The sequence below is a fragment of the Ictalurus furcatus genome, chromosome 7 (genome assembly GCF_023375685.1).
Source record: "Ictalurus furcatus strain D&B chromosome 7, Billie_1.0, whole genome shotgun sequence".
In the NCBI taxonomy this organism is placed as follows: Eukaryota; Metazoa; Chordata; class Actinopteri; order Siluriformes; family Ictaluridae; genus Ictalurus; species Ictalurus furcatus.
In genome coordinates, this window is record NC_071261.1 from 8,781,293 (window position 1) to 8,805,447 (window position 24,155).

A 24,155-nucleotide genomic window follows, 5' to 3' on the forward strand; every position below is an offset into this window, starting at 1 on the left:
AATTCAATTTGTGTTTACTTCGAGTGTGACTTTAATCGGATTAAGGTAATTAAAAATGGCTGTTTACATGCTAGTTTCTTAATCAGAGTATCGTCTTAATCGGGTTCATATCGGATTATTGTTGTCCGTGTAAACGTACTGATTCTCTCATAACTAGAACAAGAGTTCGACCTTAGTATCACTCACACACACATACCTACAGTACTGTGCAAACGTTTTACGTACCCTATTTTTGTTTAGCACAAAAACTTGCTTATATATTTTGGATTTTATGATTTCTACATTATCAAGTCGGCACAAAAAAAAAAAAACATTTTAGATTCCCAAACATTAGTTTTCCAGCACAAAATTAAATGTTTGTCTGTCAGTAAAGAAAACAGCTTCTTACAAAAAAAAAAAAAAGAGACACTTTTCAGACCAAAAAAAAAAAAAAAAAAAATCACAATGAAGTCTGCTGGGTTTTGCTTTGAAAATAAGAAGCGAGTGTGACAGTCAAAATCTCCAGAAGAACCGTGTCTGGTTCTGCAAGACGCTCAATAACACTTACAGCTTATAAAACCGCACTACCTGAGACTACCATTTTTATTTTTTTTTGTCACACCAAATATTGACTTTGTTTTGTTTACTACCGTTTAATGTACTATTTTCTTAAAACATGTAGACACATTTCATTTCATTATTTTGAAATATTATCTTCGATCTATAAACTTTTGCACAGACCTGTATATACACTCTCGGAGCTCTATGCAGTGTTTAGACCATTTGAATCTAACCCTGGTGCATACTGTATCTAAGAACCATTTCAGGGACCTTTATTTTGAAGAGTGTACAGCTAGCTCACACTGCTAGGTTCTTTAAGCACGTGAAAACATGAAACGTGATGGATGAGATAGTGATAGATTAGTGCTAGAACTAATATTCCACACAGACACACATTTTTGTTTATCGCAGCACCCAAAACGCTTCTCTGCTTCAGGCCTTTCAGTCCACAGTATCTATGTTTTCCCGTGAAGTTCAACGCGTCTGGGTTTGACTAAGTGCGTGTACCGGTTCTCATCCTTATGCTTCATAGAACTGAAATGTGACCTGCCTTAATCCTCCGTTCTTAATGAAGACTGCGCTGTAATGCAGTTCCGGACAATCCAGTACTGAATACAAGCGCTCTTATCCGCAAGTAGCGTTAAATACATAACACTTTTGAATACTTTCATAGAGTGTTCTTCGTGGGTTCTTTGGGTGGCTGACGGGTCGGCCTTCCGGAATAGTTTCTATTCAGAATGTTTAATGAAATTGAAATTCTCTTTTGTACCACTTGCACGGTCTCGAGGAAAGTTTCCTACGAGACCGGACATTATCGAAACCTTTCAAGAATGCACGAATTCATGCTGTAGTTTAGCAAAAAAAACTGACATTTCCAAAAATAAATAAATAAATAAATAAATAAATAAATAAATAATCAGTGATAATTGAGTTGAGCTGGATGGAAGAGGGAGGAATATGGGTTTATTTCAGATATTTTCCTCGCTAGCTTGTCGGAGAGCCGCAGTGTGGATTTGAACTTCAGAACGACTGACAGCATTTGTGCCGTCAATCAACTGAATGACAGGCTACTGCTCTTGAATCCAAGCGATAGACAACTTCCAGCCTCCAGCATGGTGATGTCTACTGCGAAAGTTCCCGTTTTTGGTCGTTATTCTAAGAACTGAGCTGATGGCTATTTAAACGTACGTCGCTCGTGGCGAGTTGCATTTCTTTCTGTGCAAACGCCACAAAGCTGAACAAACGGAACAAACAAACATCGAGCCCGAATTTCACTCGGGTCCGAGCTGAATGTTGCAATCGTGTATATATATATAGAGAAGAAAAACGACAGATCCATAGTAGCTTGCTGGTTTACCTCTGCTTCATAGATGCTGAATTCGTGCCTTTATATTAGTTATATGAATAAACACGTTAGTGGAATGAACTGAGAATACGCTCTAAAATGGAAACAGATAAAATACACATAGGAATAGAAGATGCATTGCTTTGCCAGAAAGGTTCGCAGGGTATTCGTTTGAGACTAGAGGTGTGCAACACAACAAAACAAAACAAAAAGAACGTGACCATGAGTCGCTGCACAATGCAATTTAACATCCATTCGTTCATCCTTAGTAACTTCCCGGTCAGGGACTAGAGGGTTTACGTACATTAGGCTACTAGTTTGTTTAGATTTTGGAAAAATAGAACCGTACACCCCTTGTCTTACTTTATATGCACCAGGGCAAGGACACGGTCAGTACAGAACTATCCAAAAAACCCAAATCTAAGCAGGTAAATACAATTCGTTCTGAAACGTATTCTCTTCGTGCAACAGATAAAAACGCTGAACGCTAACTAATCCGATTCGAATCATGTACTCTCCGTAAACATCATGCTCGCCATGTTCGGGTATACACCCGTAATGGAGCCACGGTGCTTTTGTAGTGTTAGGTCTAAATGAAGGGGAACGCCTGGTACCAGCAGAGTGACATGACCCCCAGGTCATCTTTATTTATCCACCGAGTTAAACAGTAAAGGCCGGTCTGTCATTAACCAACACACTGTGTGTATCTACTCTGAGAAAGAGAAAGCAAGAGAACAACTATCCCCGTCTGTGACGACTAATGCTTTAGATAAAAGACTTCCAACAACATCTAGGCAATCAAAACAAAGCAGCTGTGACAGGAGGGCATTTTGGTAGGATAAACAGAATGAGGTAAAAGCCAGCCATGAATACATTGGGTTACAACCCATAAACAAGCAATGATCTACACACTGCTTTTTTTTTTTGTTTTGAAATTGAAACCACATCATTATTGGACATGAAATTTCACCAATAACAGATTATTATATATATACACATGTATATATATTCCCCCCGCCGGAACTAAACAGGCCGCTCTTTTCTATTCATGCTAGATTCTATTCAAATCATCTCTCCGTTGCGAACCTTGATACGCACACTCTGTTCCTCACCTTGGAAACAAGGCTAAGCCTCCACATTCTTCCAACTCCAAACATTTTCATCCAAAGTGGAGATAGCAACAATAGCGCGCCAGTCAATTTGCTTACAACCGGATGAAAAGAGAAGGGCTTCAATATGGTGGTGTGATTATACATCTTAGAGAAAGTGCTCGGTGAGATCCAGTGCATATGGATGAAGGTACGTAGGCAGCGGAGATAAAGGTGAGAGTGTTCGAGACGCAAAAGGTGGACGGCGAGCTTCCAGAGGAGGAGAGGAGAGGTGATGAGACGAGCGGAAACATTTGGCCAGGAAGAATGAGAGCCTCGTCAAGGTTAATTAGTCTGCAGAGACGTATGCAATTGTTTCCATCGTTCATCAACCGAACTCAGCTTTTAGTTTGCCTCGGTCCTCACTGCCCGCTGCCTACACACTTGAAGGCTTTATTATACATTCAGGGACAGAGATATTGTATATTACTATATGGCTCGCAAAAACTAACGGCTGATTAAATTAAATAGCCCCGGAACTCAACAGAGCAGATCCGGAGAGTTATTTGCGCATCTACAGAAGCTTTTAACAGCAAAACCACAACATTGCTGGCAACAGACAACACACGGAACTCGCCACACGCTAAAATGTAATCACTAAAAGCATCTGAAATCCAACCAAAAAAGGACAAAATGAGGACTGTTTCTGTTTCTACTGGAGGAAGAAGGAAAAAAAAAAAAAGAAAAAAAAAAAAAAGCGAATCCAGTCTGAATCTAAACTGGTTGAAAGGTTGTGTTGTAAAAAAAAAAAAAACTAAATAAAAACAAAACAAAAAAACTGCACTTCCTCTAAAAGTCTGAATTAAAAACAGTGCCCTATGGTCGTTGTTTAATAATATGCAAAAAAAATTTTTTAAAATTTAAAAGTAGACCTGACGTGTTTTACGGCTACGGTTCAGACTCGTCAGGTCTGATACAGAACGCCTGCAAACGATTTCATTCTAGAACAGTTTTATGTTCCTCGCTAGACAAAGCACCGGCTATCATAAATAAACGACTGCACGGATAAGATGTAGGAATATGAACAAAGCCCCGCAGAGTCGCTCTGAAGTCAGATCTTCTATCTAATCCAAGTAAATTCGGAAAGTAATTAAGTTCCGAGCCGACGCATGACAGAAAAATCTCGCGACGTGTCCATTTACTATGCGTGAAATTTCTAAATACATACGGCAGACCCTTAAATGTTATTCATGCGGCCGTACATGTGGTCAGAAGAGTTAAAATAAGGTCAAGCCCCCATATAGGCTGAAGGAGAGCGTTGTTCTGAATGGAATCGCTCCTCATTTCGAGCTCTGCATCCGTCCTTTATTGACTAAAGGCTAGCTCTTGCCTTTCCCCCCCTTTTTTTCACGGCTCGCTCTTACATTTCTGTACACAAACGCACGCTTGCCTCGCTCATTTCCCTCGACTTCCCTTTCTCTGTGCTTTAAAAAGAAAGAGCGGCGTGTAACTGGGAGCCCGAGGACTGGAAATAACCTTCACATGAACGGCTATCCCAGCTATTACACACACATAAACGGCTGTCTCTGCATTCTCTCTCTCACACACACACACACACACACACACACACACACACACATACTCACCACTCCATGGACGAGGAACTCGAACAGTTTGCTCTTGGTGGCTTTGCGTGCCCCTCCAGCCGTCTCCTCTGAAGCCATTTCCCTACAGCTCCACTCTCCGCTCCCTCGCTCTGCCTCTCCTCCGTCTCTCCTCCTATTTCTTTTGTCTTTCCCTCTCTCCCTCAGCACTCTTCCTCTTCACCCTCCGTTCACCTCCTCGCCCCCCTCCCTCCCTCCCTCCCTCCTCCTCCACCTTCCCTGCTCCTCACTTCCTTAGCTTTCTGCCCTCCTCTTCTTAACTCCTGCTCCTCTCAGGTTCTCCTCCTCTGTTAAGTTGGAACATGCGCTCTCTCTCATACAGACACACACACACACTCTCGTGCTTGGTTGAGTTGTCTTTCACTGGCCCGGCTCATAGGGAACATGGGGGGTTGAGAGTTGGGGGTCTTTTAGGGGGGTTCCTGTCGGCCTACCATGCCTGCCCCAAATACCCCCACCCTCTCCGCCCATCCCACCCCAACATACACACACTCTCTCTCGCCCTATCATAGACTCCAGCAGCTGCTGCATTCCATCGGCTATGATAAGGGAACCCTGCTGTGGTGTTCTTTACTGCTAGTCAGCTTTGTCTTACACACACACACACACACACACACACACACCACAGACTCATGTAGTTCATTCAGTTCAATATTTGACTCATTCACATGCTGCTCATTTAACGAGCACTATTAAAAGGCAAGAGACAATTATTGCTTATATTCCTCATTTAACATTAAATGATCTAACATTTGATGGCCTAACTATAAGAGGTGTGATACCACTGCGCAGCGGATTATTTTCTTACAGCAGCACGTCCCAAAGCATGCTATTCCACTTAACGCACAGCGATTTGTCAACAATTCCAATTTTGAATTTATTAATGAATGACACTTCGTTTATACGTATAACTGACGTCGTGGAACATCCAAGACACGAGCCAGTTCCTGTTATCACTTCCGTGTTAGCAGTTACAAATGGTCAAACCCCAAAGAAAACACCCCCCTACACACCGAGCAGGAATTACTACTCGGAAAGTCCGGAAGGTCTCAGCAAGACCGAGTTCGGCATCGTAGTCAAAATGGCTGCTCACAGCATCAGCAGCACGCAAAGTAGCACTTCTTTACTTTTAAATGAGTTACGCTGATCAATCAACATACAGATCTATCAGCTTGTTGGATCTTTAACGCTGAATACAGAGTTCACTGTTTGAGAATGTGACGAGGTATGATGACATCATTCATTTTGAACGCTAGCTTTAGATTTGCTACGTTGCTGCTCACAACAGACAGGCGTAGAGGTGTGTGGAGGAGTCGCTATACTATTCTATACTATTCCCTGTGAATGAGCTGTTAGTATAGAAACAATAAAATATTCCAACAACCGCATTAATGTAAACCTATTATTTGAATTACAGCCAAAACTAGTCCGAGCCCGAGCCGTGTAACAGTGAGAGCTGATGACTTTAAACAGTGATGCGTGTTCAGTAATTTGTATCCCAATATGTATTAAAGAACTGATTGACAAAATAATCAAATAATTCTGAAATATGATTATCATTGCCGATAAAATGTTCTTACAGTTTTACACTATTACTCCAGGTAATGTAGATCAATATGTTGAGTTGCTAATGCTAAGACGAGTCTTCTCAACCCCTTTTAACTTTTTTAATTTATTTCACGTAATCCGTTTATGAACTCTTTAAACATTAGGCTAATTATTTAAAACTATACAGTATTTTGGATATGTACTGGTGTCATATGTACTGGTGTCAATTCAGCTTTTTATTCCAGAATTTTTGCACACTTAGAATATATATATTTTTATTAATATTAGATTAAGACCACGTTAGTAGATTCTAGAGGTCGACCGATAGTGGGTTTTACCGATACCGATAACCAAGTTGGGCTGCATATGCCGATTAAAGATCAATCAACCGATGGTTTTTTTTAATTGATACCGAATGAAAACACTACACTCAAAGTAAAATATCGCAACGGAAATAAACCGTACTGACTGTACCGTGAAAATGTACTGTACTTTTTAAAAACGAAATACATATTAATATTCATATATGTATTAACTGTTAATAAGTATTAATGTAAATAAAAGATATACATCCAAACTGAATCAAAACGTAACACTCCAAACAACAAATAAACAAAATAGAGACGTCCAAATTCAATCTAAAAACACTTCAAATAACACAACAAAATTAGTCAGCGATAGTTTTTAATTTCACCTCTAGAGGCCGCCCTCGTGCTGTATAATGACTGCGGACTCATCTCAGCCGCTCCAGCGACGGGCGCAACCGGGAAAAACTATCGGTGTGGATTTTTGCAGATAACCGATAGTTCCAAAAATCAGTTATCGGTGCGGATTAATCTGCAAAACCGATCGATCGGTCGACCTCTAGTTGATTCCAGTACACGTTTTTATAGGCCTACTTGTTTTTGAGTTAGCCGAGTCCACGCAAATCTGGACACCAAACTGGATAATGACTAAGAATTCAAAAATAAATATAATAACGTGATGGATTGTGATTTCCACCATTTTAACAAATGATAAAAATCACAAATCCCCTGTCTAAGCTTCACTGACCCCACTTTCAGAATCATTAGAAGACTGCATGTAGCTTCTTTATACTGTAAATTGAAATGTAAAAATATATATAGCTAATTTAGGTAAGTTTATAAGCATAACCCACAATTTCTCTCTCTCCAACCCCCCCACCCCGATTATTTCTTCTAAATATACATGTTTTGTGTAGCCCACAGTCAAAGGAACTGGAGGCGGGATATTCTGAGAATGGAGGAGATCTGACGCTGGAATGTGGCTAGTGGAGTTGTTACCATTTAACACTTATGTGGTAGGAGTTTTTACTTGGCTAAAACACAGTGTATCCATTTTCCCAGTCCTGCACTAATAGCCGTGTGGAACAGTATAATGACGAGAACAGAAGTATGAACTCTGAGGAGCGCGCAGCTCCAGACACATTTTCATAGCCCTGTCGGTCATTAACTCGAATTTGATGACATTTTACAATCTTATTGCACCCTTCACACGTCTTTAACCACACTGAATTATTCATGCGTGCATTTGAATGTTTCATTGCTGTTAGCTTTTTAACTGGTGCAGAGAGGTCTCTCTCTCTCTCTCTCTCGGGTTAAACATCAGTGTTAGACGTTAGACATGTAATGATATCGGTTATGAGTAATGATGTAAGAATACAACTCGCTGCATTTCACACAGTGTGTAATATTACTACTGTTACTATGTTACCACCTTCACCTTTAGACCTATAGTCTGTTAGTCTAAACTCATCTGCCATGCTGACAGGGGCACTAAAGCAGTTCAGCTGTTCCTTTACCCTCAATAACTATTCACCCTATTCTGATTCATACTAGACCTAGTAAAATGATCATTATAGTGTACATACACAGTTACTGACTAGCCCATTTGTTCCTATACTCAATTCGTCAGCCCTTCTCTGCTCCATCTGTTAATAGCAAATCAACACCACTGAACAGATGTGATTTGGGTCTCAGTACATCAGTAACACTAACCTGGTAGTGTACATGGTGCTGAAATGACTGTATCAGCCACAGTGGCATTGGTGAAATTTTTGCTAGCTAGCAAAACATGGTAATCGCAGTACAGCTACCCAGCTAACTTAACTCACATTTATTGTGATTCTAATGAATTATTTTGGTTTTCAGGCCCATATGTAGTAGTTATTGGACCATATTTTTGTCAGTATTGTGAGACATGGAAAAAATCATGGACGTCATGTGTTGAATGGAGTTGTTATATTAGCAAGTAGCTAACTGGGTAAGTAAGATAGCTATACACAATGACAAGATCAATTAGCGATGTCAGTTATACTGCACTTAAAAGTCACAGAATCATCATCATCATCATCATCATCATCATCATCATGAGCAAGAGAACAAGAAGTGATGTGTGCCAGTTTTTTGGTTCTTGCTAACAGAAAATGATGCATGCTAATATAGCATGGCTTCCATTTTTTTCGCGTGTGTATTCATGGCACTTTTCTGTAAATTGAAAGAAATTGTTAAACGAGTTTGTATAAACCCAAATATTAATGAACACCAACCTTTTTCATTATTGAAAAGTACATCTGATACAACAACTGTATGTAAATTCATTAAAAAGTGTGCAGAATTTTTCCATGTGGATATTGCTGCATTTTTTTTGTCTCCTTGATTTAGCTGACTTGAAATATGACAGACAAAAAAAAAACAAAAAAACGATTGTTTGGTGGTTAGTGGTCTTTGACACATCTCCCATAACTCTCTGCTAATGCTTTACGATGAGACTCAGCCCATTTGCTGGGGAGAATTAATGAACTGATCTGTAAGCAAGAGATGGAAAGCTGGAGTTCGACTCAACAGCGCCATCTGTTGAAAAAGAAGCGACTTACAAGAAAAGAAATGCAGACTGAATCTTCGGCTATGATACAGGTATCTCATACAGGATTTGAACTAGTTGCTTATTGTGGAAGATATATAGTAAAGGAAGATAAAACAAATAATATATCATCTTTAAAATGTAATTCATGTGTACACTGTACATACATATAAAGCGTATAGTATACATTCTTAGTTTAATCACCTTAAAAATTCATATCAAAATTTCTTATACTGATGCTTATTTTCATGTCTTTTCTTTGTCTAATAAGACTATATTAAAGTAGGTATGATATCGTTCATATAGAAAACTACTGCACAGCATATAAGATATATAGTTCATAATTAAAAACTGACCGTTACCTTGATTAGAATTGTTATATATACACACGTATATAAAAAAAAATATATTAACTGCTAGTGCAAATTCTCTCAGACTGTAGGATAATATTCAAGTTTATTCTGTACATGCTACACATCTTTGCAGATTGCGCACACTGCAGAGTTGTATATTCATTTTTTTGAAATCTCAGCTTATCGATCATATTGGATTTGTTCTTTATCATTTCCCCCCTGTACCTGTCTAATTTCACTGCGTTGTTTACGTTCAGTGTGTGTTACTGCCATATTCAAATTCCTTGTAGGTGAAATTTGACTTGGCCAATAAAATTCTTTCTGATTCTGAAAAGACCTAGCTCTCTCAAATATATATATATATATACATATATATATAAAATTAGCTGATACACAGCTGGAGACCAGCTCCTACCAAAGGGCTGATTGTGGATGAGATGTGTCGTGTGTCTCAGTACCCCCTGCCGGTTCCCCTCAGTCTCTCTCTCACCCATTGACTGGAAGGATGGGGGGGTGGGGACTTAGAACCCAAGCTGCAGTGCTTCATCCATCCTGCAGAGGTCTGTACATGAGCCAGTCTAATTCCTTAATTTTTCAGACCTTTTCAATAAGAAAATACCCTAAGGCAGTGATCACCAACCCTCTTCCTTGAGCTCTACCTTCCTGCAGGTTTCAACACCAACCAAAATCTAAACACACCTGCTTTAGTTGATCAAAAAAAAAGGCAATGATTAGATGGTCACGATTATGGTTGGAGCTAAAGTCTTCAGGAAGGTAGATCTCCAGGAACAAGGCTGGTGACCACTGCCCTAAAGGCTAAATTTAGGTAGCAGGCTCCCTCCATCCTCTAATGATGATAAGATGATAAACAAGGAAGCGGCATAACCCATGAGCATCTAGAGTTTAGTCCGGTTGCATATAATGAGATCTAGACCACAGGTTTCCCAACCCTGGTCCTGGAGAGTTTAGCTCCATCCCTAATCAAACATTCCTGATAAATCTCCAGGATTACTCGAAAATTACAGGCAGGTGTGTTTAGCATTTTCGTGAGTAGACTAACTAACTAGCTCCCTAAATGAACAAATCACTTCAAGAAGCTTTCACTGATGATAACTAAATGACATCGTTTGTGACAGAACGGCAAATTAGAAGAAATAAGCAAGCATTCTTTTAGCAGCGAACAAGCTAACGTTATCGATCAAATCTGTGCCTTTGAGTAAATTAGAGCTGGATCTATGTACAAATTCACATACTACTCATTAACACCGCGATAAGCGTTAGCCTGATCGTTACCTCTCCTCAGCTACAATGTCGTATTATGAATTGCAGTCTGACTGAAAGTCGAGGGTTCCACTGGGAAAAGTGAAGGGAGGAGGAGCACAGAAAAAGGGGGCGGGGCTTATGATTGACGGTGATGCAGGAGGTATTTTCGCTTCAGCTGGGGGTTACAATCAGCCATCATGTTTTAAATCATTCAAATGATGTAAATGATAACGTCCAATGAATAGGAAAGCCTATTTTCAGACGCCCTCCACTAATATTGGCACCCTTGGTAAATATGAGCAAAGAGGGCTGTGAAAAATCAAAAACCTTTTGATCTTTTGTTAAACAAATTCACAAAAATACTCTGCTCTCATGGATATCAATCAATTGCAAACACAACACAGGTTTATTTAAAAAAATATATCTTTGTTAGGTGTGCAACCATTATTAACACCCTTTTAGTCAATACATTGTGCTACCTCACTTTTCCAGAATCTCTCCAGATCCTTGATATTTTTCTATGGGGTTCAGGTCAGGGGACTGGGATGGCCATGGCAGGAGCTTGATTTTGTGGTCAGTAAACCATTTTTGTGTTGATTTTGATGTATGTTTTGGATCATTGTCCTGCTGGAAGATCCAACCATGGCCCATTTGAAGCTTTCTGGCAGAGGCAGTCATGTTTTCATTTAATATCTGTTGATATTTGATAGAGTCCATGATGCCATGTATCCTAACAAAATGTCCAGGTCCTCTGGCAGAAAAACATCCCCAAAACATTAAAGAGCCACCACCATATTTAACCGTGGGCATGAGGTACTTTTCCATATGGCTACCTCTCTGTGTGTGACAAAACCACCTCTGGTGTTTATTGCCAAAAAGCTCCATTTTGGTTTCATCTGACCATAGAACCCAATCCCATTTGAAGTTCCAGTAGTGTCTGACAAACTGAAGACGCTTGAGTTTGTTTTTGGATGAGAGTAGAGGCTTTTTTCTTGAAACCCTTCCAGACAACTTGTGGTGATGTAGGTGACTTCAGATTGTAGTTTTGGAGACTTTCTGACCCCAAGACACAACTAACTACTGCAATTCTCCAGCTGTGATCCTTGGAGATTTTTTGGCCACTCGAACCGTCCTCTTCACAGTGCGTTGAGACGATATAGACACACGTCCAATTTCAAGTTGATTCATAACATTTCCAGTTGACTGGAACTTCGTAATTATTGCCCTGATGGTGGAAATGGACATTTTCAATGCTTCTGCTATTTAATTATAGCCGCTTCCCATTTTGTGAAGCTCAACAACCTTTTGCTGCACATCACAGCTATATTCCTGGGTCTTACCCATTGTGATGAATGACTAAGGGAATTTTATGAATAAAAGATCAAAAGGTTAAATAATAAAGACATTTTTTCACAGACTTCTTTGCTCATATTTAAAAAGGGTGCCGATATATTAATGGAGGGCACTGTATCTACTGCAATCTACCTCCGACAATGATTTATCAGGAAAATTCTCTAGCGACGCCCCGGTCCAGGACCAGGATTATTAATGTGCTTTATCATAAATACCTTTTTTTGACCTTCTAATCCTGAAGAACTCCAAACGAGAAGTCGTCCATACATATATATATATATATATATATCTAATCAATCAGGCGCAGGCATGAGTAAGCATTACGTATAGTGCAGGCTAAAGGCTATATTAGGACTGATAGTTAAAAGTTCCTAAATTGGATTTTGAACCATTAGGTGGTGTATGGACAGCACAGACCAACTAAGGAGTTCTACAGGGCATTAACACACTGCAGAGTTAACGTAAGCATTAGGCGTCTTTCATCTTTTTTATTTTATTTATTTATTTTACAGAAATGGTGCTAGCCATTGTGTTTTTTTTTATGCTTAAGAAATGGCTCACATGACATGCACACTTATAACTATAACTTATCACTCTTCTCATTCCTACCTAGTATCAGAAAACTACCTTGCCTAGCTCTCTCAATTAGATTTATTATCCGTACTGAAGATGAAATAAAGACTGGTTTAACTGTAGTGATGAAGAGATCGCTTAATATTCACTGTAGCTTTGGAGGCAGTTAATCAAGAGAATCTGAGCTGCCTGTGTGACTTCACTGTATGCCGCGGCACAGTTCAAGTAGGACGTCGCATTGTGTAAAGGTGAAAGCCCCCAAAATACCCACGTTACTATTTTCAGTGCAATATTATAATACTGGCAAGGACATATGTTCTATTCCTCTTAGAAATCTCCTTATATTCGCGCATTACCAAGACACTTTGTCCTCCATGTTGGAGGATTTTCCTCACTGTTGAGAACCGCCCTCGGCTGTGATTTAAAAACTGCTGACGAAAGCGTTTTTAAGGATTCCCATTGTAAGGATTGGATGTGAGAATGTGCACCAGAGGTTGTAGTACCCTTAACGAGTAGGTATTGATCAGAAATAAATAATACTGAGATGCATTCGAATCGGCCCAGAGAACGTCCAAACAGTAGCAATAAACCCACTAACATGCAGTAGCACGGCAACACAAATAAGACCACGAAGAAGATGCACGAAGAAATACACTGAAAAGAAAAATATCAGCTGTATAGACATGTTTGGTTAATAACAAGTGAGATGTTGAAATGCAGAAAACATTCGTTATTTTTTTTTTTTTAACGTGCCTATGACGTTTGCACAGTACTGGATATGTTATCTGCACTTTTATGAACGTAACCTCCTTTTAAAGATTCTTCTGTCGTTCACTCACTCAGTCTAACTCCTTCACCAGTGGCTCTCTGACTGTAATCAGATCAGCATCACACAAATCCAACTTTTCTACTCATCACCTGTAAAAGCCAGAATCGTTTGAAACCGGTCGTTCAAAGTGCGGTATATTTCCTTCATTTTTTTTCTTTAGAAGCACTAGCGTCTGTACATAACCAGTGAACATTCATTTACTGTGTGTTAAAAGGTTACCCTGGATCTTTATGCATTAACAATAAGTCACTGCACTGACGCCATCCACCTCCAGCTCGCTCGCTTTTACTGCATGGGGTGGATGAATGGGATATTGAGTGTTTCCGCTCATAAAAATGGGTCAGCCGCAGCGAAAGCCAGACAGTCTGTCTCAGAAACGATCAACAAGCTGTGCTGCAAGTGGAACCCTCCCAATGTCTCCCCTCCCAAACTACATGGTAAAGCTAGATCATCTTATCTGCAAAGACTCTTCCTGTTCGGCGTGATGACGGGTAATGTCCACGACAACCTCTGTAGTGCCGTTTAGCAATATGTTAGTGTCATGATTTCCCCTTGCAGCGAAGCTGGCAGCTCAAGCGCTAAAATGCTAACTCGTTTACAAAATGGCGTCATCCCTGCGCCGCTCCGGTGATTGGCTGTAAGTTTAGGAAGCGCTTGATTTGATCTGCAGCGGAGTTTTCTATGAGCGGAGGACGAACTTTAAACGTCAAGATCGCAGTCGATCGTGTTCGTGTAACCGTGGGCAGTCGAAATCGTAATCGCGATCGATATTCCATTCATCGTGTAGATGTAGACGGCGGGGTAGATGACCCCTGTGGCAAAAAAAACAATATGTTTAAAAATGTGCCCAAAGAAAGCCTTTTTGTTGCTCTAACCATAAACCTGGAGTGCACTAGACACTCCTGGCGCTCTGATTGGATCCGAGTTGTATAGTCAGGAGAGACAAAAAAAAAAAAAAAAAATAAATAAATAAATAACCTCATTCATTCTGTAATGATGGAGAAGCTGTGATGTTGTGAAAATGTTTTGACTCCAAAAGCCCTGGGAACCTTGCGAGGACACATAGCATCATGAACTCCGTGAAGTACAAGGAGATTTTAAATGAAGATCTGGCTGCCGCTGCCAAGAAGCAATAACAGGGTTGTGGTTTCAGCAGGACAGCGATCCAAAAGATACATCCAAATCCGCACAAAAAAAATAAAATAAAAAATTTGGTTCACTGACCACACGATCAAGCTTCTGACATGGGCATTCCAGTCCCCTGACCTAAACCCCATTAAAAACCTGTGGGGAGAGCTGAAGACGTAAAACCATGGAGGATCTGGAAAGATTCTGTATTGAAGAGGGTCTCAGATTTTCCAACCGAGTGATATGTGTCAAAAGGATTGTGCAAAACAGTGATGACAATAATAGTGACACGTTTTCTTTATTTTCAATACGTCAATTAAAGGTTAGATTTCCCTCATTTTCACTGTGAGATTAAGTTAACGAACCTTTATTTCCCATTACACCTTTTACCCATTTTCACCAAGGGTGCTATGCTTTCGGGTTCCATTAGCAGCCTGTGCGTTCACGGCAAAAAAATCTGTACTGACGGAAGTTTCCAGGCTTACAAAGACTGGCTTTTCTCTCAAGCTGCCAAAACATTCCAGGCCAGCTAAATGTGGAAGTTTAGTATTGTCCACCTTTCTCTGAAAGGAACCTCAGACACAAAAGCCAAACTGTTCAATGTAGCGACCCTGTATTTGAAGTTTGACCATTCCAGTAGAGTGGTAGAAAAAGAAAAGAATTATTAGGAGACCTGCAGTGTGATCTGTTTTATATATATATATATATTGAACATGAACAAAAATGCACTTTAATTTTTTATGACAAATTCTAACAAATGGCAAAAAAAAAAAAAAAAAAAAAAAACTGAACAAAAAGAGATTTCAGCAACAACAAAAGAGGTCTGAGAGTAAAGCCAGGGGGACTTTAACTTCTCACAGTCTGGAAGCCTTATGAAAAAAATAGAAAGAAAAGAAAAAGCGTACTCAATAATCAGCTCTAGGCTGTTCCTACCCTCTCACTAAGCCTTCTTAAAGCACTTGAGGTGTGAAAGAGGGGGAAAAAAACCCCCAAAAATGTAGGTCCTTGAATACTAACGAGGCGTTTTCTTTTCTTTCTTTTTCTCCATGCCCTGCCTAACTGACAGATCGGGAGGCGGTGTGGCAAACCGCTGTGATCCTTTTCAGGTGTTGCTGGCCCCTATGGGACTCTCTCGGAAAAATATACAAAGCCCTGAACTCAGAGACGCTTCTGGGACTGGATACAACAGCCCTGTACTTTCACATCACTTTTCACATCAGCTTGCCCTGGTACATTCGAGCTAAACTGTCCGTAGTATCCACTGAAGGAGGAACGGGCTAAGCGAAGTCAGGTGCAAGTGTGTTACGCTCATATTCACACTAGGCTGCTTAGAAGATTACAGAAATGATTTTGCATAACAGTTTATTCCACCATTTTATCTTCTATTAAACAGAGCTGCATGCTCAGGCCTACTTTTTGCGTAGATTCATGACACACTGTAGAGTCAGGTCGAGGTTGTAACACTACAAATTGTGGCATAATTGTGGAGGGGGGAATGATATTGTGCCATACACTCGCCGACCACTTTATTAGGAACACCCAGACAATCATGTAGCATAAAAAAAAAATCATACAGATACAGGTCAAGAGCTTCAGTTAATGTTCACATCCAGCATCAGAACGGGGAAAAAGTGTCATCGATGTGACGTTAACCGTGGCGCGGTTGTTTGCACCAGACGAGCTGATTTGAGCGTTTCAGAAACTGCTAATCTCCTGGGATTTTCACGTACGACAATTTCTAGCGTTTACATACAACCCCGATTCGAAAAAAAAGTTGGGACGCTGTCCATCCAGCCATCCACCCTGGACAGGGTGCCAATCCATCGCAGGGCACAATCACATACACACTCACTCACCCATCCGTACACTACGGACACTTTAGACACGCCAATCAGCCTACCGTGCGTGTCTTTGGACTGGGGGAGGAAACCGGAGTACCCGGAGGAAACCCCCGCAGCACGGGGAGAACGTGCAAACTCCGCACACACAGGGCCGCGGTGGGAATCGAACGCTGTGTGAAACGTAAATCAAGACAGAATGCAATGATTTTCAAATCTCATAAACCCGTATGTTATTCACAATAGAGCATAGAAAACATATCAAATGTTTAAACTGTGTAAATGCACCGTATTAAGGTAAAAATTTTGAATTTGATGGTTGCGACACGTCTTTAAAAAGTTGGGACGAGGGCAACAAAAGGTTGGAAAAGTAATATGGGTTTACTGTGAAGAACATATGGGTTTATGAGATGTGTGTTTTTATTTACATTTTACCCAGCGACCCAACTTTACTGGAATTGGGCTTGTAGAATAGTGTGGGGAAAAAACAAAACCCATCCAGAGAGAGTTCAAATGGGAATGGCCAGACTGCTTCATGTTGACAGGAAGGTTGAGCAACTCAAAGAATGACTTTTTAGAACCGTGATGAGCAGAAAAGTATCTCAGGATGCAGAACACGCTGAACAGATGTTCTACAACAGCAGAAGACCACATCAGGTTTTATTCCTGGAAGCCAAGAATGGAAATCTAAGGCTACAACAGGCACAGGGGTCACTGAAACTCTACAGTTTTTGGAAGAAAAAAATCTGATAATTTTTTTTTCTGGTCCATCTCTGAAGTTTGATGTGAATTGAAGCTCCTTCCCTGTATCTCCATGATGTTACGCACTCTCCTGCTTCCACATAGACAGCTGGTTGGATAACTGCATGAACGAGCAGGGGTACAGGTATTCCTATTAAAGTGTCCGGTCAGTGTATATGAATATGCAAAAAAAAAAAAAACCCAACAACAACAACAAAAAAAAAGCTCACTCGTTTTTTTTTTTTTAAATCATGTGAAATGTTCTGAATGATGAAATCCACTGCAAAAACAGCAGAATGCAGACTAGTCGAGCTACTTAAAGCACATAATAAAATATTAATGAATTTTATAGGAGAGTGGGAACATAAAAGAAATGAAACTGGAGCAATAGCTGAATAAGATATGATCCAAGCTTGCTGGAATCCAGCATGTACTCATGAAGCACAGCTATTAAAACACTTATTACAGAGATGCTCTGCTTGTACGCGCGGCCCAGAAATGTGATCCGCACATCATCGGTCTTCTAAAAGCAGACGACGGAGACAGTATCGGCTCCGCGATTCCGTGCACGGGGAGCTCATGTGCTCGCTTCCTCTTTAACCTGCGGTGAGAGAGGCAGTGCAGGCGCAACACATTCCACTGGGGTCGTTAGATGTAAATAAAAAGCCCAAACAGAATCTAAGTGTGGAACTGAGTCTAATAAAGATAGATCACGTACGTAATTCACACCTGTGTGAAAGATAGACCAGTTTTTTTTTTTTCTTCTCGTCTCGCTTAACTATTAAAAATAATTGCTGTTTGTACACCAATCGTAGGTGCTTGGAATATATATATACACACACACACACGATAGGAATGTTTTTTGTTTTTTTAAAATGTGGATTATTGTAAATATGCAGACGTGGAATTCACGGTCTTGCCGTAAAAATGTCTGAGACACCACACATTCCTGCGATGCACTCTTGCAGAAGTGATGCGCGTCCGATTTGAATCGAGCTGCTTTCTGATTAGACGTTACACCACTGACGAGACTCACCGCTTCCCAAAGCCCAAAGTCATGATTCATGATTCGGTGCGACGTGCGGTCTTTCACCGTCCTCTTTTGTCTATAGATCGCACTTTTAAGGGGAACATTGTGTAACGACCGGAATATTCCATCAGCACTGCCAACTCGGTTCAGGGGAAAGTAGCTAGCGCATGCTCAAAAAGTCGCTAGAAGTCTCCAGATGGTGTCGTAGACAAATTTACATATTCATGTCACTGGCGCGCTCATTTGCATAGCAAAATGAACGAGGACAATTTTCGGGAAACACTTAAGAGAACACAACAGAATTCAGTTTGGTTAGAATAGAAAATAATATGTTATATCGTATATCTTTCAGTGCATTTAAATCTTCTCTCAGAACTTATTTCTTTAGGATAGCTTTTACTTGACAAATGTAGTTTATTTGACTATTATTGTTATTATTTCTGAATTGTATTTTATTGTTAACCGTTTTGACATGCTTATTTTATGCCATGTATTTCTCGTTCCCTTTTCTTTTCTCATGTAAAATGCCTTGAGAGGCCTTTGTAAAGGCACTATATAAAAGTAGTTTATTGTTTATTATTATTATTATTATTATTATTAGTCGTCTTTCGTAATGGCACAACAAACGAAATATTTACAAAATATTACAATTTTCTATCAAGAACGCAGTAAAAAAAAATGAAGCAGTGGAAGTGAGAAGCTGGGTAATAGACACAAAGGAAAATAGTTACTTATGGAATAATGTGTTTTAAATAGTTTTTTAGTGATATTTGTAGCCAAAAATGCTTTATTTGGCTGCAGGTTTTAAAAAATGTGCACACTTTTTCGTGTTGCAAAAAACTACTTGAATTGGCAAAATTGCAAGTGAATGAAATTGCTTTGCAAATTGTCTTTCGCAGTGGTGTTTGTTGGTACATGAGACCTTTTAGCTGTACTCATGTTCGACACACGTGAACCGGAGAGGGCTTTGGCTTTGTGCGTCGTGATGACGTCACATGACACGTCTTGGACCCACTCGGTAGAAGATCTGTGGCGATTTTGAAAAATTGCAAGTTCCTCCAAATACTGCGGAGTTTGCTTGATTTTGATATTTTTGGATGAACCCGTGTTGTGTTTGCAATTGTTTGATATCTACAAGAGCAGAGTATTTTTGTGAATTTCTTTTAACAAAAGGTTCAACAATATAAAGCCAATTTTCCCCACAGACTTCTTTATTCATATTTACCAAGGGTGCCAATATTAATGGAGGGCGATGTATATATATATAGTCAAGAAGTGAGTTTAAAACAAAGAAGTTCACAGGTAGGAAAAACGATCGGTGATCAGTGATAGGTCGATGGGAACATAGGCTTGTGCAAGTGCACAATTCTCCTTAAGAGAAATCTACCTGGTACTATAGAGTACACTATATTACCAAAAGTTTGTGGACGCCTGACCATCACGCACACACGTGCTTGTTGAACATCCCATTCCAGATTTAGTCTCCCTTTGCTGTTATAATAAGCTCCACTCTTCTGGGAAGGCTTTCCACTAGATTTTGGAGCGTGGCTGTGGGGATTCGCTCATTCAGCCACAAGAGCGTTAGTGATATCAGACACTGATGATGTGTGAGGAGGTCTGGGGTGCAGTCGGTGTTCCAGTTCATCCCAAAGGTGTCTAGCGTGGTTGAGGTCAGAGCTCTGTGCAGGACACTCGAGTTCTTCCACTCCAGCTTTGGCAAACCATGTCTTCATGGAGCTCGCTTTGTGCACGGAGGCATTGTCATGCTGGAACAGGTTTGTGCCTCTTAATTCCACTGAAGGGAAATCTTAATGCTACAGCATACAAAGACATTCTAGACCAGTGGTCACCAACCCTGTTCCTGGAGATGCACCTTCCTGAAGACTTTAGTTCCAACCATAATCGTGCCCACCTGACCATCTAATCATTAGAACCCTTGAGATGTTCTCGAGCAACTACAACATGTGTGTTAGTTTTTGGTTGGGGATAAAACCTGCAGGAAGGTTGATCTCAAGGAAGAGGGTTGGTGACCACTGTTTTAGACAATTGTGTGCTTACAACATTGTGGCAACAATTTGGGAAAGAACCACATATGCCTGTGATGATCAGGTGTCTACATACTTTTGGCCATATAGTGTAGCTAGCTAGATCTAACTCTTGCTAACGTTCACATTGGGTTTGGTGCCATGCTGAGACATAACCCATCCTAGGAATTGGGGCCTGTAGCCCCGAAGATCTTTACCTCAGAATAATTCTCCACTTGGAGCGGTTTGTCACCGCGTAACTGAACGTCAGTAAAAGAAGACACGGCGGTGTTGTCATTTTATATCTTCAGTGAACGGAGGTGAGACCAATCAGACAGGGTTTACAGGAAAATACGTGGAAATACTCGTGTCTTATTGTCTGACAGTCTCTCAATTCTGCCAAACGCTAGCTCACAGTCAGTGTGAGGGAAAATGGATATATACAGTTTATCTTTTTTAAACCAGTAAAGGTGCTGAAACTGAAACAGTAACATCCTCTGATGCTGAGCGGGACAACAAGGCGTGTAAATGTCTATGTACGCGAGTTCCGGTTTACGTGAACTGATATGAGCAGAGCAGAAGGAAAGATAATGTACTTTGCATTGCGCTGTAGCAGCTAAACCCATAGCTTAGCTGTGCCTCCCCTTGACTAGCGACACCAAACTAGCCTAGTTAGAAAAGTTTGATATTTTATCGGTCTGGTAGTCCTACAAGCACCCGAGGCAAGTTTTATTCAAGCTTCTTCTGATCATATCATACACTGACAGCTAAGTTACCTCAGTGTCCATGAAGCAAAACTTAGGCTACTAGCTGAGCTGGAATAAATGCATGGAGAAGAATCTGGCCTCCGCCGCAGATGATTATCAGTCCAGCTAACGTCCTGGTGCCATGTAGCTCTATGCTTGTAATGCCATGCATTGTGTAAACCCAAATTGTATATTCTGCTAGTTTAGTTTATGTAATCTAATGGAGTTTAATCCAGCTAGAGAATTCCATGAGGATGAGGTTTCCCTGAATTAAATCCATTATATATATATATAAATATACACACACACACACACACACACACACACACACTACTTCTACTGCGTCTATGAGGCAAATATCATTGTTTACATTTTTCAATTTTGGCAGGAGTGTCTGTTCAGTTCATTTTAATCGATCTACTCTGCTGAAACATACCTGTAGTCCATCTTTGCTAGCTCGTCCATGCCAGTAGAAAGGAAACAGCATATGTGTGTGTGTGTGTGTGTGTGTGTGTGAATGCTATATTGTAGACAAGTGTTATTTTTAAGAAAACACCACAAAGGCAGTTAGAACAATTCAAAACATCTTTGATGAATGTACTGAAGTAAAAAAGGAAGCTTGGGAAAGAAGTGGTCTAGAGCGGCTTGACCAGCTCGGCCTGGGTCTTGGCAGCTGATAGCTGGTCAGCCCGAGCTGGATTTTTCAACAGGGTAGAGTTATATAAGCACCATAAACGTTGGGTCAGCACTGGGGATTTTGCAGTTCTCACTGCGATGAAGAAGGAACAGAGAAGCAGTGTGTTGAATGAAGAATACCAGCAGCACTAGCAAACCTTGTGTGTTTGTCAGGATTTAGCAGAGAAGGCACAGGTGCCAGGCCTGTTGCACACACACACACACACACACACACACACACAAAATCCCTTAACACTGTACCAGGATTCAGATGAACTGGTTTTTCAGTTTTCAGCACAGATCCGCAGTGTGTGCATTTCTAACAGGTAGTCATGTCTGAAAAGTTACGAATGGTTAACATCAGGGAAAAGGGGGCGGGGTTAGCGCGCGCGCTGTCCCCCTTTTTCTTTCTTTTTTTTTTTTCCTTCTTTCTTCCTTCGTTCGTATGAAATGCAACAAAAATGGCCAACTGTGTGCGCTTTAACACATCACACGAACATGGAGCGATGTGTCCAAACGAGCCACGCACGTGCGTTAGGTAAAGTGTTAAGCACTTGACGCTTAACGGATGATGCAGAAGACTAGGACAAGGAAGGGATGGAGAGGGTTCAGAAAAGGTCCTCCACACACACACACACACACACACACACACGATATAAGACTGCACGCCTGCTAGCCCGCTCCTTCAGCCTGTAAAGCTAGACAAGCCGCAGAGCTGCTCTACATTCCACTTTACTGTAGCCTAATTCCACACAGCTTGGGATTACAGGCGCTCCACTGAGACAGAACCCCGTGTGTTCACCTATACACACTTCAACCTCACTCTACACGTCTCCTCGGACTCGATTTCTTCATGCATCTTCATGCATTTTCATGCATCTCGGCTTTCTCTCTCCATTTCATCTCAAAAACTAGATCCAGTGGAGGGAGAAAAAAAAAAAAAAACACAACTCAGCGCACTGATCTGGCAAAGCGCCGCGGGGATCAGCGTGGGCACAGCGCTGGCACACACACACACACACACACACACACACACACACACACACACACACTTTCCATTGTGAACAACAGGCATGCTATATTTTTGTGTCCATCATTGAGAAAAGCATAAACAGTCTAATTTGTGCGTTATAACGATGATGCGTTTCCTACCTTTCTCTCCATCGGCAGTGATGTCTGTGGCGAAACTGCGGCGAGCGGTAATGTATACTGACTGTCTCTCTCTCGGTGTGTGTGTGTGTGTGCGCGCGCGCTTCCGGAAAGCTTTTCTTGCTCGTTCGCAGTTTTTTCCTCCGCGCTGCACCGAGTGAGCGCGCGAGTCACAGCGGCCAGACTGAAGCGCAGAGCAGAGCACAGACGCTAAAGCGCACGCGCGCCGCCGCTTACTACAGACCAACTACAGACCAACGTCCACAGTGATGCACACGGAATATTATTATACAACACACTCGATATGCGCTTCGTTCAACCAAAACCTACACGAATATTTTGTTTAAACGATTTTTTTTCTCATTTACACTCTTTAAAAAAAATAAATATCCAAATTGGGTTATTTTTCCGTCAACGTCTGGGTAAATACAGGACAGAACACACTGTGGGTTAAACTAACCCAGAAAACGGGTTGTTTTTCAACCCAAAGAACGGTTTAATTTTTCAAAAAACACCGGGTTCATTTTATTCCATAAATGGGTTAATATTTTGAGGATTATTTTTTTTATTTTTTACCCATTGAAAATGTCAAATATACCACATTATAAACAAACACGTCAACATGGTGTCTCCTTTATTTATACACAAGGTGTTCAGAAAGGTATTGCTAAAGCTGCTAAAGCGTTGTTGATATATAGACTTTAGAGTAAATGACTCAAATAAATCATATATTTAAGACAAAAACGTCAAAGGAGACGTTTAAAACATCATCATCAACAACAACAACACACAAAAACCCTGAGTAACCAAATTACGATCCAGTGAGCATTACAAACAAGTTAGCCTCAAGCTAACGAAGATAGCAGTGCATTTAATGTCATGGAAACTGGACGGATCACTTTTTTAAAAAATTTTTTTTTTAAGTGTACAGTAACGGTTTTATGGATAAATATATTGATATGAACCTTCACTCGCTCAATCATGTGTTCATTTTTAAATAAATGTGACATGAGTTGGCTGCATAATAAACCCTGAGGCAATGAACTGACAAATTCACCATCTTCTCGTGATAAGGAGAAATTCTTGTTTTTGTTTTCTTGTGATTTCCCCCCCTACAATAACACCTTAAGAAAATCAAATTTTGTGTTCGTAATATCGTGGCGAAATAAGTGAAATAATAAATGTGAAGAGGCCGCTTGTGCATTACATCACATTTAATATGCTCTGGCCTGATTAAGGTACGCACTGAACACAAATTTTTACAACTGTACAAACGTACTCAAGTGCTTTAATGCGATTTCTATTACAAGTTCTAGTTGAAGGCTTTGGCCACTCCAGACTGTAAGCCTTCCTGTAAGCCTTTCCAGGGTTCTTCAGTATTATCT

The 24,155-nt window shown here is 40.5% G+C and overlaps 1 protein-coding gene across 4 annotated transcripts in view; it reads right to left on the bottom strand.

Annotated features, from left to right (window-relative positions):
* smarcd3b (SWI/SNF related, matrix associated, actin dependent regulator of chromatin, subfamily d, member 3b) overlaps positions 1-22,860 on the bottom strand; it is a 49,042-nt gene extending 26,182 nt beyond the window's left edge. For 2 of the 4 annotated variants that reach the window (XM_053628237.1, XM_053628236.1), the window contains exon 1: positions 4,620-4,967. In XM_053628237.1, coding sequence (XP_053484212.1) covers positions 4,620-4,697 — 78 coding nt within the window. In that variant the 5' untranslated portion in view covers positions 4,698-4,967. Of the gene's footprint in view, positions 1-4,619; positions 4,971-22,773 lie in introns of those variants that run through there. The other 2 variants (XM_053628239.1, XM_053628238.1) reach the window with 2 other exon arrangements.
* Positions 22,861-24,155: the final 1,295 nt, after the last annotated feature.